This window comes from Copadichromis virginalis, linkage group LG15 (genome assembly GCF_057382275.1).
Source record: "Copadichromis virginalis isolate Kocher_CV1m ecotype Utaka linkage group LG15, C_Virginalis_male_GT1.1, whole genome shotgun sequence".
Classification (NCBI taxonomy): domain Eukaryota; kingdom Metazoa; phylum Chordata; class Actinopteri; order Cichliformes; family Cichlidae; genus Copadichromis; species Copadichromis virginalis.
The window spans coordinates 16,756,781-16,775,957 of NC_140632.1; the positions used below are offsets into that span (position 1 = coordinate 16,756,781).

The 19,177-nt window shown below is 40.4% G+C and overlaps 1 protein-coding gene across 7 annotated transcripts; it reads right to left on the reverse strand.

Annotated features, from left to right (window-relative positions):
* Positions 1-1,688: 1,688 nt before the first annotated feature.
* max (myc associated factor X) lies at positions 1,689-18,582 on the reverse strand. Of its 7 annotated transcripts, none has more exons than XM_085432213.1 (5): positions 18,395-18,582; positions 18,075-18,101; positions 10,474-10,599; positions 5,118-5,241; positions 1,689-3,304 (listed from the first exon to the last, which is right to left on the reverse strand). In XM_085432213.1, exons 1-5 carry the CDS (start codon positions 18,428-18,430, stop codon positions 3,117-3,119), a joined length of 501 nt encoding a protein of 166 aa, XP_085288339.1. In that variant the 5' UTR covers positions 18,431-18,582; the 3' UTR covers positions 1,689-3,116. The 7 variants fall into 7 exon arrangements, with proteins under 7 accessions (XP_085288339.1, XP_085288338.1, XP_085288342.1 ...); XM_085432212.1 differs by having other exon boundaries at positions 5,118-5,256; XM_085432216.1 differs by having other exon boundaries at positions 10,492-10,599; positions 18,395-18,581.
* Between the last annotated feature and the right edge of the window lie 595 nt (positions 18,583-19,177).

Consider the following 19,177-nt stretch of genomic DNA (forward strand, 5'->3'; position numbering starts at 1 on the left):
CAAATGGGGACAAAGTACTAAGACAGCTACTTAACTCTTTCCCCCATAAAGATCACATTTTATGACCTCCTTTGTACCCTTAATGATGACTTGACACCTCAGTGTGTAACAATAAAGATGCGGTTTGATGACCATTAGGATATTTTCCAGGTTTTCAGATGACAGCTAGATGATGCAGACCCAGTCATTTTGTCCTATAAGCAGGCCTGAAGTATGAAAGACGCTCAGTTCAGGGAAGAGCATCAAGGGTTACTGCTAGTAGGCTTTCAAAAGGGTAAAGCGTTATTGTAGATCTTAAAAGGTTTACGTTTGAGGTCATTTTAGACTTTACAAAAGACAGAATAAATCTATACAAAATCCGATTTAGTTTTTCTCATCTCAGTAGTTGCACCCTCCTATTTTAGAAACTGGAGCTTTTGGACATTTGCCAAATGATTTATTGCATCAGCTTTATAAAGGCAGCGTGTCTAGGCTCATTCCATGCAAACATGTTATTTACAGTAATGGGAATGGCAGTTACAGGTGGATACTGGGGAAGGGAGACTCGGCGCTTGAATAGGTCATCAAATTGGTACATGTGTGCAACTCAGGGCAAAGAACATGACATATTAAAGCAATTAAAATATTTCCGATGCTTGTAGACTTTTCTAAAATCCAGAGAGTGGTTAAACCGGAGAGCAGGAAACACACACAAAAGTATCCTCTAAATAAGAAGGGAATGACCGTGAACAGACAAGAGTCGGCTGGGGTTGGCCGCTGCTCAGCCACCTGGTTAAAAAACGACTCTCGTGTAAAAATGGGAAATTATAACACATCAGGTAGACAAACAAAACCAGAAAAACCTGACTTCACTACACCTGCACAATAAATCAGTTAAATTCAGTTTGAGTCTTTAATGTTCCCACGTACAGCTTCGTTAAGCCGCCGCCACACATTTTTTCGATCACGCCATGTGGCTGCATTGTTCAGTTCGATTGCACATTTTCAGACTTCTAGAAACTGTTAACGGTGAAATGCATTTTAAAATTTGAAAAACAAAACATGGAAACCATAAGGATGATGACACAGGTCATTAATGACCAAATAAGATTTCATCTATGATGGGTATTTCCATTTCCAGTTTGGTCTTAAATTTGATTTAGAGGCATAGCTTTGGGCCAACAAGTGAATCCCAAAGAGCTGGAAATGTGCCGTATATGTGTGCAGTGAGTCCTTAAAAAATTGAGGAAATTCAACAGGTGGAGGAGGAAAGAAGTTCCAAGGCTCTTTCTTTTCAGTTGAAAATTTCAAATGTTTTTATTCTCATGGCACTGTCATGTTTAACTTAAAAAACAAAAACCTTCCAACATATTTTGGCACACAAGCCTTCATCAGGGGAGTCAGTAGATCAATTCTGGGTCCCTGTGTATGATTTATTGTAGATTTCTTTAACATTTTGTGCACATTTTTTTGAAAAGAAAAGCCTTTGAGTTTTTCGATGTTTAGTGCCTCAAATAGCAGCTAAACAGTTGACATTTAGCATTTCAGTTGATCAATCTACTGTTTGATAAGGTCTCGTCCTAAATGGTCTCATTGGAAAGGCAGCTGTCAAGAAGCCATTCTTAAAAAAAAGAAAAAGAGCAGAGTCCAATATTTTAGCACTTTCACACACCGAAGGAAATGCTGATCAGTGACCACAGACAGACAGCTAAAGGATAAAATAGTTTATTTTATAGTCTCATAGTAAAGGTAGGCCTCAACTTGCAAGACAATTGTTGGCAGTATGTACAACATACTTGTAATTTCCATGGAATGGAACTGGACAAAGACCTACTACACTAATAATATCCTTCTAAATAGAAATTAAATGGAAACAATATACATACACACACATTTCCTAGACACGAAAATGCTTCCTCTTTTTTTTTCCTTGGAGGGGGGGGGGGGATTCAGCAACATTGATTTTTACTGTGTAAAGCACAACACACTGACATGGACTTCTTTTGCTTCCCTGTACTGCAGGAGACGGGGGCTACTTTTTCAGATTCAAAACCTAGTTCATAACCTTGAAGAAAACTACATGTGACAAAATCAGCATCATCTCATGACTTGTGTGATCACTAAAGAAATGCATAACATACTGTTTGAACTTGAAAACATCCAATTAATGCTTTTTTGAAATATATAAAACGAGATGCCTAATGTATTCAGCCACCTAAAGTCATCCACTACTTCAAGCTAAAGGACAAAATACGATATAAGTTCAGGAATATTCTCCTTCAAAACATCAATTTCAACAGAACAGGTTTCTCTCTCTCTTTTCTTTTTTTAATCATCTTGTGTTGACAAGTGTGTGCTGCAGGAAACGTCTGCAATCCAGTGGGGCTGAGGTGGGTTATCACTTTTAACATTTGCTCCGAGCATCTTCACATTCTTTACTGGAAAAAAAAAAGAAAGCTACAAATGTTTTATTCATTTTTAAAAAGGTAAATCTTTCCAAAACTTTTTTCTTTTTTTTATCTAGGTGTGTGTGTAAATTCTAAACAAAAACAAAAAAAATACATAACATAGCAGTGCTTGAAAGAGTACACCTGGCTCATCCTTCCTCCCAAAGGAAAAAAAGATAACTTGGGGGAGGAGGAGGAGCTTTACTGAGGGTACACACACACACAAAAGAGCCTCGAGTCCTTACATAGCCAAGCTGCCTCTTTTTAGGATTTGGATTGATGTTGCTAAAGAAGGGGAGGATACCAATGATGGAGAACAAAAATCAACAGAGAAAGAGGGGTGGAGGAGGAGGGGAACCTGAAGCTCTCTAGGTGGATTGAAGCAGTTGTCTTTCACCCTGCTTACAACCTCTCTCCCGTGGGTGGAGACTGGCTGGAGAGAGACGATTGTGGCGGCTGTTGTGAGGAGATTTGATGGCGACGAGTCTCCAGTGCGAGCCCATCCAGAGATGGAGGAGAGAGGATGACGAGGGAGGCCGAGGTGGTCGTTGGCATGAAGGTAGGAGAGGTCGGTGAGCCTCGAGAGCTTTGAAGGCCGTCTCCCCTCTCGCCCTCCGCTGTGCTCTGCTGCCTCGACCGCACCTATTTTTTTTCCTTTTTTTATTTTTTCGTTTTAAGACGCTCGGCTCTCTAGCTTGCCTCCACGCGCACCTTCTTCCTGGTGGGTGGCTCTTCTGCCTCCGACTCCGAGCTGGAGTCGGAGCCGCCGTCGAAAGCCGACACGGCGCTGCCTTTGGGGTTGGTGTACAGGCTGCTGTCAGACGAGGAATAGTTGGCCTGGAGCTGAGCTGAGCCCTTCACTTTCTCCAGAGCGCGGACTGCGTGGACACAAAGGAACAGAGAACTCAAATTTACTGAAGAAACGATTGGTCTGAGGAAACACTGCTGATCATAATTCTCTGCTTTTATAAGCTGGACAGAAACCTGATTAGGATGCATTCAAAGCACTAACAGATTACTTTCAGCGCGAGATCTTGAAGTAATTAAACAGATTTCAAACAGTCAAACTTAAGAGTGAATCTGAATCCTGGGGCCAGAATCGCCCCAGCAAAGATACCAATCTGCATGGCATTAGAAATTGTGAAGGAGGGCATTTACTTTGGACTCTTACCTGCAGTTTCATGAGTTTAACAACTTCTCTTATTGGCAAATAGCTCTCCCGTGGCTATTCATACTACACCAAAGTAAAAAAGTAGTAAATCAACTATTAAATGACAAAAACGTTACAGCACCAATTTCTGTAGTTAAACTTCTTTAGACCGACAGAAAGGGCAGCTTCTTTGGGCCGGCCCACTCAACATTAAATTGGGTTGTTTGTCGCCCACAATGTCACATGAGCTCAATCAAACTGCTTCAAAGCCTGAAACTGGACTGTTTATTGAGCCTTCTAACAAACAAACAAACAAACAAAACCCTTAATTTTACATATATTATCTTATTTCTATCAGTTTTGCTACAGCTGGCATTTTTGTGCAATCTAATGCTTAAAAGGGGGGAAGGGAAAAAATCAGAGTGATGACGCAGGGGTCTCACAAAATTTTAGCCTCCTGAGACCATGCATCCTTATGTGGGAACACTGCACTCAGGATTTTCTGTATCCTACACTTAACTCTGCTCAATGAAGCGTATTATACTTTGTTAAAAGATGGTGACTTATTGTATTATAGTGTAAAATAAAGCAAATGCAACCATTTTCGGCTCAGTTATCAGGAGGGTTTAAGACTTTAAGAAACAAACGTGATTCATATACATATGGAAAACATCCTCATTTTGCACAAGAGTATATTAATGCACCATGTCTAAGCTACACCTTTCATTGAGTTTTGGAGGATTTTAGGTACATCAGAGAGCAGAACATGATGGTCCAAATTTGCTCAAGGTCTAAACAATGACAATATTTAGACCTTTGTCTCTCCAAAGTCTCTGAGAAAGCTTCCTGTGCTCAACAGTTAAAACCATTTTTGTCTCTTGGATTCTCCAGTAATGCTTGGTACGAAATGCACATTTGTAGGTCCTTTTGCTTTTTATGTCGAAAATCAATCTTGTTTCCATCATTCTGAGCTTTGCCAGGTTTGTCTAATCCTTCACTCTGGTTTTAGTAACCACCATCTTCGTTTACATGACTGTTATGAGCTTACTGAAGAAAGCCGATTGTAACCTGGTTACTGAGAAGCGTGGAAATATTAGCCTTAGAGCAACCTCGGCCCTGGACGTAAAAATAGACAAGCACATCTCATACATAAACTTTAGAAACATGAGGGAGAGACGTTAGAGGGGCCATTCTCTTTTAGGTGATTACATGGAGGTACAAGGAGGCATGTTATTAAACGCTCAAACATAATGATAAAATGTTGTATTTCCCCCATGTAGTTGCAGATGATCCTATAGTAAATTTAGAACAGAAAAGGGGGCAGACTTGTTCTTTTTCTAAAAAAAATAAAATAAATCTGTTTATGCGTAAAGAGCAGTGTGTTCTGAAACTATTCACACACACACACTCCTTTATCGCCAAAACATTCAAACAAACATTTATTGTTCGGCCGTCCACGCTTGCACCTATCAGGTGGAAAACCTCACAGCCGACCCAAACCAGCATTAATCAGCCCGCCTCTCCCCGATAAGAAGTGTTACCTTGTTGCTCAAGCAGTGCGTTCTGCCTCTTCAGGTCGTCGATGTCCTGCTGGTGTGTGTGGTTTTTCCGCCTCATGTACTGAATGTACTCTGTGGCTTTGTCTAGGATTTGAGCTCGAGACGCCTGTTTGGTAGACTGCTGTTAGTGACACATGCAAAAATTGAAGCAATGACGCAAGTATACAGAGTCTTTATCACATTTCTAACACAGTAACTCTAACCCCTGCCATGATGCTACGCAGACTGGCCCCAGAGAGCAGCACACTGCAGACTCAAACCACTGCAGGACACTACAGGGTATCTGAGACAGCAGTGCATTTCTCTACCTAGCTTGCCTTCTTTTAACCCCCTGAAATCTGCTAGCACTTCAGTCTGACATGCATAAGCTTTGTCATACCCCTGACAAGTTACGGTCAGAGGCCTCTCCTCGATTACAGCAGACAACAAACACTGCAGCAGCAACCAGCTCAGATTACAGCTTTGCCATCATGCCTACCTGGTGTCTGTCAGCTACTTGACCTGTACAAATTATGGCTGGGTATCACTGATTTTAAAAAAAATCATTTAAAGGCTCCAACTTACCTTCTGTTTAAGAAAAACAAGTCTAATTTAAATTAAAGTGACAGTGACAGCAAGAGGTGTCCACCATAGAGAATGTGATACAATCCCCCGTTTCTAGGGAAAAGTGAAAAGTGCCAGATGTGTATGAGTGTCAAAGAAGGTGCCGAACCAAAGTTGCCTGCAGGTTTTTCTTGTGCAAACACTCGCTAACCAGTAGCTCAGGACAACTGGAGAAAGTGCTACACTCACTGGAAATGAGAACGCTTCCCTTAGAAGTAAAAGCTGTGCTGCAGAGCTGAAGCAAACATGATTTTCATTGAATGCCAATGATCTGTTTCCTGCTTGTGACGCAACAGCTCGGAGAGTAGCTGGACCATATTTGTAGACAACTCCATCACTTCCATTCAAACAACTGCAGCAATATGCTAGCGATCAAAGCAATCACAAGGCCAAATGGTCAGGGAACAACCTAGCAACAGGTGAGTCACTGGCCGGTCTGTAGGCCTGCGTGCCTGTGTCTTTAGCAATTATTTTCCTAGCAACTGCAATCAAACCTCCAGCAACCAGTTGGGGATTATGTATCCTTCACAACAGGCAGTTACCAGGTGGTCACTAACCACTCTAAGCCCAAGGCCTTATTCAGTTGATCTTTTATTGCCACACATCCAAAATTGGCAATAAGTTAATTTCACATGGCTAGCAATGGCACGTTTACAAAACTTCAATTAAGGTCATGCGTTGCAAAGAACACGCCGCTGGAAATAAATTTAAGTATATTTGGGATTTAAGCTTTATTTAACTGTCTATACTGAGGCCACTATGTAGTTTATTCGAGTTGGCATATCTGCACTGCAATTTTGCTACTCGAATAGCACTTGTGAGTGGAACTTATCTCTTCAAGTTGAGCTGCTCTCTTCCCGTCAGTTTGGCAGATAGAGGCACAAGAAGTGCTCGTCAGAAATGCACAGATGGAAACGGCACCAATCGCAGTCATTGCAATGAAATGCAGTTACCTTTGTAGGGCGATGCATGTCTGGTCACGAGGTTTCATAGGATTTTGCAGTTACAACGTACCCACAGCATAAATTTAATGCAAACATTTAAACTCTACATTACTCTTATTGATAAAGGTAAGCCAAGTAGTATGGATAAATATATGTGGACATTTTCCTCTGCCTCAGAAGGTTAATACTGCTAACTGGACCTTCACCCCATCCACAGATGTGTTGCTGCCAGAGGAGGCAAAAAATGTCCATCAGATATATCCTACAGATGATATGGATGTCCCCAACTACTAATTTCATAACCGCTTTAATGCCTTTGCAGGTTAAACACTGCGTTAAAGGGGATACGAGTTGATTTCAGCTCCTTACCCTGCAACAAAACACATTTGGGCAGAAACACAACCCAAATATCTCCAAGTCTGATGGCAGTAAAGCTGCTCTTGGGTAGCGCTTTAGCAGCTCTACTGCTGAATTACAGCTCACCCCAAGAAACTCAGAAGGCTTTAAACCTTACTTCAACTCAAAGGCAGAAGCGGACTGACATTTAAGGAACAGACGTGTTTCTTCTTTCCCAAAAAGCAGTTAATCAATGGAAAATTAGAATTTAGACTGAGGATCAAGTCTAACAGTCAGGAAACAATAAGTGTGGCACCACCAGCCTTCCTTCCTTCTAGATTATAGGCTCAACATGCTTGCACTGAATGCACTTTCCAACACTCAACTATTTAACACGTCCACATATTCTAAAGCAGCCAACATACTAGTGTTCATTATCTTGATCAAAACACTGCTTGAAAGAATTTTCCAAGATGCAATCTATCACATTTTTTTACTCTGCTTGTTTACGACATACATTACAGCCATTAGTGCAGGGGAAGGGGAGCTGTTGGGTAAGAAAAAACCAAACACTACTCAAGCCAAAATACCAACAAAAAACAGAAAAAAGATCAGAATTACAGTCAAACCACTGCAATCTTCTGTTTAACACTAGAAGGCCAGAACCACTAGGAACGTGAAAAAGATGCTCAATCATTAAAAAGGTTTGTTTATTTTGTAATTCGTCCCATATTTAAAGAGTTAAGCCTTCTGGTTAATCTGCCTGTTTATGATCAGCACATTGGTGCAAGTGATATGCCATAAACCAGCGGTCCCCGACTTTTGCGCCACGGACCAGCCTTTAAGGTGTCGCGTATAAATACAACAAAATAAAACTAGTACCGGTACCGAAAAAAAAAAGATTTATTCATAACACACATGAAAAGACTCAGGAAAACCGAGTTAACGATAAAAACGATAACAAAATAACGCTGAAAACCGATAAAAACCTTGAAAACCATACATTTCACACCTGAGCCTCAACTCTCGCGGCCCGGTACCAAATGACACACGGACCGGTGCCGGTCCGAGGCCCGGGGACCGCTGCCATAAACAGCCTCATAACCATTTATGCTAGTGTGGCTCGATCAGCCACACATCTCAAAGAAGGTTCACAACTCCCAATCCGTAACTGAACAGGGGAAGTCCATATTCCTATTTTTTACGTTAATGCAAGTTTAAGGTCTAAAAATTGGCAAAATGTTTATTATTGGGAACTGTGACCAAAGACTGTGAACCTGCCCAAACTACAACAGACTGCCACTTGGTAATCTTTGAAACACAGACTCAGAAGCACAAAAGTACACTGATTTGATACCCAGCCATAACTTGTTTTGTTGTTTTACAGTGGGGCAAAAAAGTATTTAGTCAGCCACCGATTGTGCAAGTTCCCCCACTTAAAATGATGACAGAGGTCAGTAATTTGCACCAGAGGTACACTTCAACTGTGAGAGACAGAATGTGAAAAAAAAATCCATGAATCCACATGGTAGGATTTGTAAAGAATTTATTCGTAAATTAGGGTGGAAAATAAGTATTTGGTCATCTCAAACAAGGAAAATCTCTGGCTCTCACAGACCTGTAACGTCTTCTGTAAGAAGCTTTTCTGTCCCCCACTCGTTACCTGTATGAATGGCACCTGTTTGAACTCATCATCTGTATAAAAGACACCTGTCCACAGCCTCAAACAGTCAGACTCCAAACTCCGCCATGGCCAAGACCAAAGAGCTTTCGAAGGACACCAGGAAAAGTATTGTAGACCTGCACCAGACTGGGAAGAGTGAATCTACAATAGGCAAGCAGCTTGGTGTGAAAAAATCAACTGTGGGAGCAATCATCAGAAAATGGAAGACATACAAAACCACTGATAATCTCCCTCGATCTGGGGCTCCACGCAAGATCTCATCCCGTGGGGTCAAAATGATCATGAGAACGGTGAGCAAAGATCCCAGAACCACACAGGGGGACCTGGTGAATGACCTGCAGAGAGCTGGGACCAAAGTAACAAAGGTCACCATCAGTAACACACTACAACGGCAGGGAATCAAATCCCGCAGTGCCAGACGTGTTCCGCTGCTGAAGCCAGTGCATGTCCAGGCCCGTCTGAAGTTTGCCAGAGAGCACATGGATGATACAGCAGAGGATTGGGAGAATGTCATGTGGTCAGATGAAACCAAAGTAGAACTTTTTGGTAAACTCAACTCGTTGTGTTTGGAGGAAGACGAATACTGAGTTGCATCCCAAGAACACCATACCTACTGTGAAGCATGGGGGTGGAAACATCATGCTATGGGGCTGTTTTTCTGCCAAGGGGACAGGACGACTGATCCGTGTTAAGGACAGAATGAATGGGGCCATGTATCGTGAGATTTTGAGCCAAAACCCCCTTCCATCAGTGAGAACTTTGAAGATGAAACGAGGCTGGGTCTTCCAACATGACAATGATCCAAAACACACCGCCCGGGCAACAAAGGAGTGGCTCCGTAAGAAGCATTTGAAAGTCCTGGAGTGGCCTAGCCAGTCTCCAGACCTCAACCCCATAGAAAATCTGTGGCGGGAGTGGAAAGTCCGTGTTGCTCGGCGACAGCCCCAAAACATCACTGCTCTCGAGAAGATCTGCATGGAGGAATGGGCCAAAATACCAGCTACTGTGTGTGCAAACCTGGTAAAGACCTATAGTAAACGTTTGACCTCTGTTATTGCCAACAAAGGTTATGTTACAAAGTATTGAGTTGTATTTTTGTTATTGACCAAATACTTATTTTCCACCCTGATTTACGAATAAATTCTTTACAAATCCTACCATGTGGATTCATGGATTTTTTTTTCACATTCTGTCTCTCACAGTTGAAGTGTACCTCTGGTGCAAATTACTGACCTCTGTCATCATTTTAGGTGGGGGAACTTGCACAATCGGTGGCTGACTAAATACTTTTTTGCCCCACTGTAATCGATAGCTAAACAGCGATGTCCATGTGGTGATTCGGACTGAGATAAATCAAGCCATTTTGCACTGTGTGTTTCCTGAACTGAAATAAAACCCTTGTGCAGCCAGTTGCTGAACCCACTCTAAAAATTCTCTACGTCAATGATGTCAAAACAGGAAGAGAGCAACAAAATGTCCTCATAATAACTTCCCAATGCTGCTCCAAGTACTTAGACTGCATCACTGCCTTCCTGTTGCCAGTCTGCACCCTTCTACCATTTACCCTCCACTAATCAGCTGCCCAATCAATGCCCTCCACATGAAGCAACAAGACATCTGCATCTCTGAACATCTACATGCTGTTTTCTAAACATCATAAACAGTAAAATTCACATTTTAGCATAGACATGACACAATAACAATTCATTCAAATTCAAATATTTTTCATACATGAGTGTGTAGTTGGCATTTGTGTGGTAGGCAGACTTACAGGCTGAGTGTTACCAACCTTTTCTCCCTGCAGGGAGGGTACCGAGTCTCGGAGGCTGTGAAAGCTGTCTTTGATGTGGTCCCTACGCTTGCGCTCCAGCGCATTGTGGTGTGCCCGTTTGTCTGCCTGCAATGACAAGAGTCACAGGGCCTTAAGCCAGGCAGCAGAGCAGCGTGGGTAGAGGGACAGCGGGTGTCCAGCCGTCCCAGTCAAACGTTCACAAGCCGCTCTGCTGCCAAGTCGCACTCTGAAGTAAAACACTGCTTTGTGCTTTTAATTCAGTGCAGCCATCATTATTATTAACCAACCATTACAGAGGAGGAGGACTCATTTAAGATGTAGTTAATATCCCCAGTAAGGCATCAAAATTAGTTTGTCTTCAATCTATAATAAAACACTGAGAATGATAGTCACACATTTTTAAGGCCATCTTTAAACTGCTCAACAGCCTCAACCTGTAAAAATTCATTTTACTATTAAAGATGTAAATCCTTTCCTTTTCACCAACTTCAAAATTTGTGAAACATAACCCTCCTTTCTTCTTTTTTAATATCAACACACTTATCTTGTCATTTTAAAGAAATTCATATTAAAACAGGGACTGCAGTTCACTGAAACTCATGCAAATATTATCGCTCTGTAATCCACAAGATAAAAGGTTTAACCTCACAGTCCTCAACGGATTTCAATATCAGCAGCCGATATGACAGATTCTACATAGAAGGCCAGATCTTAGTGTAGACCGTCATTACTCTGATATTTTACCCAAATTTAAATATGACCAAAGGTGAGAAAACTTTTCTTTTTAACTAAACATAAGGAAGATATAACATATTTAAACACAAAATGCTTAAATTTATTAGACCAATAGTCATAAAAACAATCAAGCTAATATTTTAGAAATAGTCCAAAACTTGTTTAAATCTAAAAAATTATATTGGTATTTATTAGACAAACTGCATTTGTGTTTTTTAATACCTGCATTTATGCCGGCACACTGTACTCATCTGAGAAGTCCGAATTTAAGAACATCAGTCAACCATAGAAATCTAAATAAATAACTTTAAATTTTGCAAATTAAAGAGCATAAAGTGCATATTGGTGGATTAACAATCACAGAAACGTGAAAAATTATTTTGGTAATCACCAATAGTGTTAATCTAGTGTGACATAAACCTTACATTGGATAGTGGTCTAATAAATTTGCCAAGCACTGTAGATGCATTATTACATCTTAACATGCTAACAATGAAATGCTACTTCCAGCTCCCTCTTCATTTGCTGCAAAACTCTATTGTCTAAAATAGACCAAAATACGGAGAAATCTCTAAATTTGAACATGAAAACTAGTCACTGCAAACATGATGACAAATAATAGTGTCAGCTAACTCCCTGATGAGAAAGTAAACAGTTCAGCAGTCATGAACAGAGGTTGTTTTGCTCTCCAACCTTTATGGGGTTCGGCTTTTCACCGTAAATTTGAGGTTAATTTTAGGCTGTTGTATGAACTAAAATACAACATTTTTCATGTCTTTTGTCAAATCAAATAACTAGCTTAACTATAACAACCCAACACTATTAACAAACACCAACTAAAAACAGGCACATAACTAGCTGTTAATTCAAAACCACACATCTGAACTCCAATGACCAGAGGACTGATCAGCATGTAGTTCGGCCTGTTTTTAGGCCAAACAATTACAGCCTCCAATCAAATCTGACTCCTGACTAATCCATGCTGTCACCAGGCTGAGCCCAACTCCCAATAAGAGCCTCCAAAATCATCTGTACATCCACCATCACACAGCTTCAGCAAAGAACGAGATGTGACTAAAATATTAGCAATGAAAACAGAACAATATTTGTGGTCACGCCACAGTTTCAGGCAAAGAGAAGAGGAGACAGAAGTCAGGTGACCTTGTGTCATCTGACTCATTTTGTCCATGGATTACAACAAAAGCCAAAGTGGCCACGAGTGAGATGAAGAGCAGGTTAAGACAAGCCTTTCGCTGTGATCTCGGTGGGCGTAAAGCGTGACTCAAGTAATACTTTAAGCAAGTAAACATCCTGCTGAAGGTCTTAGCAAGAAGATAAATGCTGCAGAGCATGAACACATCCTAGACACCCTGAGTGTCACTGAAACTGAAACTTTAATTAAAAAAAAAAAAAAAACCAAACAAAACCCCACATATATACCCTTAAAGCTACCCACAATGCATATCATGTGACTCAGTGGCAGCTGCTCCTACAGTGTGTTGCATAAAACAGAGACCAACCAGAAGGGAGAAAAAACCACCAGGACCATGTGCCTCATTGTGCCAAGCACTCCCTCCATTAATCCTTGCATGAACAAACATGACTGCTATTGATGGCATGTGCAATTACCAGTCTGGTGGCTGTATCTATGGATGCTTCAGCGACGAGACAATAGATACAGAAAGTGCACGTGGTTGACTTTCTTGTTCAACGGCAATGAGGGGAAGACTATTATGTTCAGTATATTAACAGGAGTAAAGCCCAGAGTATGTTAGCATTCATTTATTATAGAATTCCTGCTTGTTAAAAGCAAGTGGTGACTTACAGACAAGCTATTTAAAACACTGGAACTGCTTTAAATACAGTTACCAATCAACGCTGGCCATTAGGTTTACTTTCCCTTTTGTAAATGTACAGTTTATTTGGCTAAACTCAGAGCTGGACGATAAAAATGACAAAAGAAATGCCCATGAATAAAGTTTTGCTCAATATAAATATAAGATATGGTCACCATAAAGCTGACAAACCTTATTCCAGCATGTTTTGACAGATAAGACAAAAGACCAATGATAATGAGAACACAGAGCCACGTCAGCATAGGCTGACATAGGAGGTGTAGCCAGTAGCACCACATATGCTAGTGTTTGGGCTGCAGCAGTACAAGTGAGTGTGATTGAGATAAAACAAAATAAAAAGTTTAACGACGACTCGCGGCACAAGACTCAAGCTACGAGAACTTTGCTGAATGGAACTGTCCGATAACAAGACACGATGCCAGTAAGCACAGTCGATAATGTTGAATTAAAGGAACTGACCATTAACATTTCTCGTACTTTCAAAGCTGTACATGGACTGTAGAGCGACGGCTGGACAGCTGTGTCATTCTTCGCCACCACACTGGCTTTGTGGTCAAGTTGCACATCTGATCCATATGAGCGTCACTGCCCACTTTGTTGAGACGGCACTTTGCTTCTTATTCGAAAAAGAAAGTGTACTTTACTGATCCCCGTGGGGAAATTCCTCTCTGCATTTAACCCATTCACTCAGTGAAGCAGTGGGCAGCCATTGGGCGCCCGGGGAGCAGTGTGTAGGGACGGTACCTTGCTCAGGGGTACCTCAGGGTAGCTGTTCAGGGGAATACAACCCGTTCCTCTGCTTCAGGGAACAGACGTTATAGACATAACTGTTCGCTTGTGCCTTGGAGCACAAGTGGCCCTAAACTATCTGAATGTTCTCCTTTGCCTGCATTTGAAAGGTTCTTGAATTTGTACAGACAGTCTGAATCTATATTAAAAATATATATATATCTTTTTTTTAATATCGGATTAATATCTAGGTTATACTTATTTGGAACAGACCAAAGATTTCAGTTTTCCATTTGTGTTTGTGTTCTTGGTTGTATATCTTGGTATGAAAAAGAACCTCTAAGCTTGACCGAAATTGTGAGTCCATTTACAGCACGATTTATATTTCAGACTGATAAGAAAGAAATTATTGTTTTATGACTTTCTTTCCCATATCAGCCAGCCCTAGTTAAACCTCACAATAAACTCCAATCCAATAATTCCATAAAGCTGCTTTTGTTTCCTCATTTCTTTCCATTCGTTTAAAATTAGCAAAAATAAGCTTCACAGGCGGATTTTGACAGGCCTTTCACGCTTCTTCAAAGTCTTCGTTCACTATTAAGTGCTGATTTGAACAAAGTTCTACCACAGATATATATTTTAGTGCCTTTAAGTTACTCTTTGGCAATGTAAGTCGCACTCTCAAGAGGATGTTGAATATTTACAAAAACCATCAGAATTTGAATTTATAATAAATGTTTTAAAAGCATATAAATGTTAAATGTTCATGCAAAGTTTCATTGCACCAGTTAAAGAGGAGACAGGGTACATAAAGACATTTAAAACCACTGCAGTTTAAAACAGTTTCAAGGTCTGCAGTAGTGACTTATAAGTATAAAATGTAAGTACTTTTTTTAAGGGAAAAGTGGTTCTGTTCGGACAGTAAATATCACATTAGTAAAGATAAGGTTAGTCATTTCATGAAAAATTTGATTTATTTAATACCACCCACCTCATGACCTCAGAGGTAAATGATTTTTAGTGGTACACCAACTTCAGTCTGTTTAATTGAGGCAAGATTTTACCTTCAGCCTATGAATATTTTATATAATTTAATATTTTTACAAGCCCGAAAGCAAAAAAACAAAACAACTGTATCTGAGAAGGTCTAGAGGAAACGCAATTATTTAGATTTATATGAAATGACCCAGCTGTCTGCACTATACATGCTCTAACCTACATAATTATAATTTATATTGAACACTAATCTAATAACGATTAGCGGTTAATATGAAACTGCTTTTTTACATTACAAAATTTTATTAATCTGAGTACCAGTGAGGGTACTTTTTACTACTGTTAAATGTGTCTTTGGGAAAAGAAAACATCTCAAATTCTGTTTGTTCTTGTTGTTTCTTTTGAAGGCAAAAAAAAGAGTGAAAATAAGCTGACAGAAAACCCTGTTTTGGGAAAATTAAACAATATAATTGCCCCCAAATATCAAGATGTGACCCCATAGTACCGACAGAAAAATAAGGAATCATGCCTCTTTCTGAGAGCAGATTAAAGGACAGACACCACACCCTTTACATAAAATAGCCACAAGATCTCCACGTATGTACTGTCACGTAACCTGACATACCTTTCAACAAGTCTGTTCCTTCAGAGAGCCAGGACTGCAGCAATGTTTTCTTTATTTCTGACTTGTGTAGGAAATTTTAATTCCAAGTGAATCCACTTTAAAGGTTACATCATGCACATAATTACATTTAACTAGGTCGCCAACACTAAACAGCTGCTATAAACACAGCAGTATCTGCATCGTCAAGCTACCTTGTTGAGCACATCAGGCTCCACAAAAAGCAGGTGTCCTATTACCTGCTTGCAACCATTATCACTTCACTGTAAAGCTGATACGTTCTGCTGGCGGCCTACGCCAGCTGAGCTTCTCCTCCGTTCTATTCATACCTGATCATGAGACATTACATAACACCACCAGGTGCCTAGCTGCTGCTTCCTGGCCATTCCTTGACCAACTCACCTTCCCCGCACGAAAGCCTACGCTGCTGTCAAAACTTTTTCCACCAGTAACCATGGAAACGCCACTAAAACAGATTCGCCAGCAAGTGAAGCAAAGTTGACGATTTAAAAAAAATGTCCTCATTAGGACATATTTAAGATCTTACAATGACTGGTTTCACTGTTCATTAGTTTATACATTTCTGTTCTTGGAGCTACAAAACAAATCATATTTTGCCCCTCGTACATTTTCTAACCATTACACACTGCATACCATACATACATTAAGTGCTTAGCAGCCCCTTTGCTCCATGACTAGACAGCGTTCAGTCTCTTATCTCACCTTCCAAGACATATCTACAGACAACAGGCCCACTTTCCACATCACTATTCAAGTTTTGAGAACTATTCAATGTCTGCCACACCAAAACCATCATTACATTTTATTCCTATCTCTGTTTGCACAGCTAAAGTGGTGAATTTAGCTTTTTGGAAACAGAAATTGCAATCTGGGAAGTGCAATCCTGAGAAAATACGAGCCACAATCTAATTAAAAAATAAATAAATAACTGAGAGCATCTGAACAAGCTGACAAAAGTATTCTTGGTGGTAAATTTACTTGTCTGTAGATAATTAAACCACGAAGAGACACCATTCTGTTCTATTACTGCTGTTTGGCAAAACAAGAAGAAGGAAACTTCTTTTTATCCTTTATAAAATAATGATATTTCTCCACGCATCTGTGAGCACATCTGCCAATGTTGCAACATTTTTTTATACACTTGAGACCACTTTTTTTTAAGCCATCTGACAAACATCCAAAATTATGACTAAGGTAACACTTCAATAATTGTGCAAAGCACTGGTGATTTTTTTCTAAAAGCAACTTGCCAGGTTTTGCTCTAAAGCTAGCTTTTCTCTAACTGTCTGAAGCAGTAAGTCGGGGTTTTCCTGCAAATAAAATTAACTGTGTTAAATATATTTACTCTTTTTTTTTTAATGGGGTTTAATCTAGTTTAAATTCACCCCCCAGAAACAGAAAAATGCATAAACTTCTTGTAAGTAAGGCAACCATAAGCAGACCAATGGGACTTGCTTGCATAATCAACCCCGAAAGGCCCATTTTAAGCAAGAAGAAAAATGCTCCTACTGTTCAGCAGAAAACGAAATATTTTCAGTATGCATGTATAAACTAGACAACACAAGCAGAACATTAAAGTCAGTATTGATCAAAAAATAAAGAGAGAATTGCCTCAGGTCTGTTGGGGGGGAACCAGCAAAAAGGCTATTTTCTAATCTTTATATCACTTCATGTTAACATGTTAACACTAATATTTCCTAAACAGCTCTTCCGCATTTTAATTCTAGTTATTTGACAGGCGGGGAAACATGGTGTTTTTGTGTGCACCAACCAAATCGTGCAGGGTGTTTTTTTTCCCCCTAGCTTGTATGCATGCAGCTATACGTCATTCATTTAGGCTGCCAGCCTTTTCGCTGCCTGTAGAGAGAAGATGGCTCTAATCACCGTCTGCAATACAGGAAAACATCCCGCTGCACCCTTTCCTGACACCAAGCCCTGTCCGAGGAGATGCAGCAGCCTCTCTACCCGTTACGCCCCCCTCTGCATCTGCATCATGGATGCAGAACAAAATGTAAACGCGCTCTCTTTACTAAGATGACCTACATGTATGATATGCAAACCTGATTGTGAGCGGAATCCCCGCGGAGGGGAGCAAAAAAGCCTGGGGTGGAAGAGGGGGGGGAGACGACTCAGGCCACTAACCTGCTGCTACGGAGCACAGAAGGCTTTGTGTTAACCGGAAAAAAACAACAAACACGCGCGCACACACACAAAAAAAGCCTCTGTAGGGATAAAGCTTTGGTCTAAATATAGATTTCGTGTTACAGTCTCCCTATGGTCGGGTATACACAGGATGGGGGATACCCTGCAATACACTGAAGCCGAGGATTATCGCTTCACTTGCAGAGATGCATGAACAACTACACGCAAAGCAAAAAATACCGTCCACACACACATATATAAATAAATTTAAAACATACACGTGTTATCATCGAGATAACCGCACTATCACATTCTCTCTCATGACTAGCCCCCACCACCCAAATAGTGCAATCTGACTAATACACCATAATAAATAAATAAAAATTAAATAAGCAAAGTGGTGATGAATAAGTTAACTTAGCAATAATCAGAGACACATTTTTTTTGTGTCGACAGTGGACAAATCCAGCATTACGCACCACAGAGTGATATCTCGGTGATTCTTCCTGCAAAGAAACAGAACAAAAAGTACAATTGTAGCCACAATTCTTCGTAAAGCTCCACAATCTCACTGTTTTCGCTGAAGAAAAGTAAGATAATTAATCAGGTCAACAATGAGCTGATGCAAGAAAGCCTACTGTTTCTTATCATTTAGCTGGAATCCCGATAAAATTACTCAGAAGATCAGAGCTAGCCAGCTTACTGCCAGCTAGCGCTTAGCCGACGAGCTAGTTGAGCTAAAACAAATTTCCAGCTGGCGGAATAACATCCTTAAAAAGCAAAAAGCAGCCATACTTACGTCACTATCGACTTCGATGTCATCGTTATCACTCATTCTTCGATTAAATAGGCTAGTTTAAACGGACGGGTGGCTAAAAAAACAACATGAATCAGCTTAGCACCGAGCGGCGCTCCTATACACGGACAGCTAACAGCTCACGTTCTGTTTGGACGGAGCCGAGGTGGACTCTACGGGCTCCACGTGACTGCACTCCACACACGCAGCTGCCACACCGCTGTACACATGCGCAGAAGCAAGAGGGCTTTTGGGAAGTGTAGTCGATAGGATTGTTTTTCTTAATTTCTCAGATGCAAATTAATATTTGTGGAGCATTTTACTACAGGTAGTATTTATAAAATATATAATTTCCCCTGGATGAGTCAAGAAAGCATTATACAGAAAGTCTGAATACCGTTGTAAATGTAAGCAGTTGTTATTTCTAAACTACAATATCCAGGAGGGATTTCGCTTGTATACTACGTCACAGCGTCTTTATTTTTCTGATTTGCATTCTGGGAATTGTGGTTGGAGTCGTATTTGTATGCCAGAAGAGCTAAACGGGCCATGGCTGAGACACGTGGATTTTAAGAACATACTGAAGAAACATAAACTCTCACATGCTCAGGCCCAGCTACAGCAGCCTACAAATATACACCAATCAGGCGATTCATTCCTAGTATGCCTCTCCTTCTTTTCTGTTTTTCTTTTTATTTCTTTTCATCTTGTTTGTGTTTTATGTGATTCGTTTTCTTTTTAGGGATCAAGAGTATGAAATTAAGATTGACTGAGTCCTGTCCAAAA

Excerpts from the sequence above, each read along its gene's own strand:
- max (XM_085432212.1), bottom strand. The coding sequence starts at position 18,430 with ATGAGTGATAACGATGACATCGAAGTCGATAGTGAC. Across the intron at positions 5,257-10,473 it reads AGGTTGGTAACACTCAGCCT|CAGTCTACCAAACAGGCGTC; the intron begins GTAAGTCTGCCT and ends TGTCACTAACAG. Across the intron at positions 3,305-5,117 it reads CGCACTGCTTGAGCAACAAG|TCCGCGCTCTGGAGAAAGTG; the intron begins GTAACACTTCTT and ends GTGTCCACGCAG.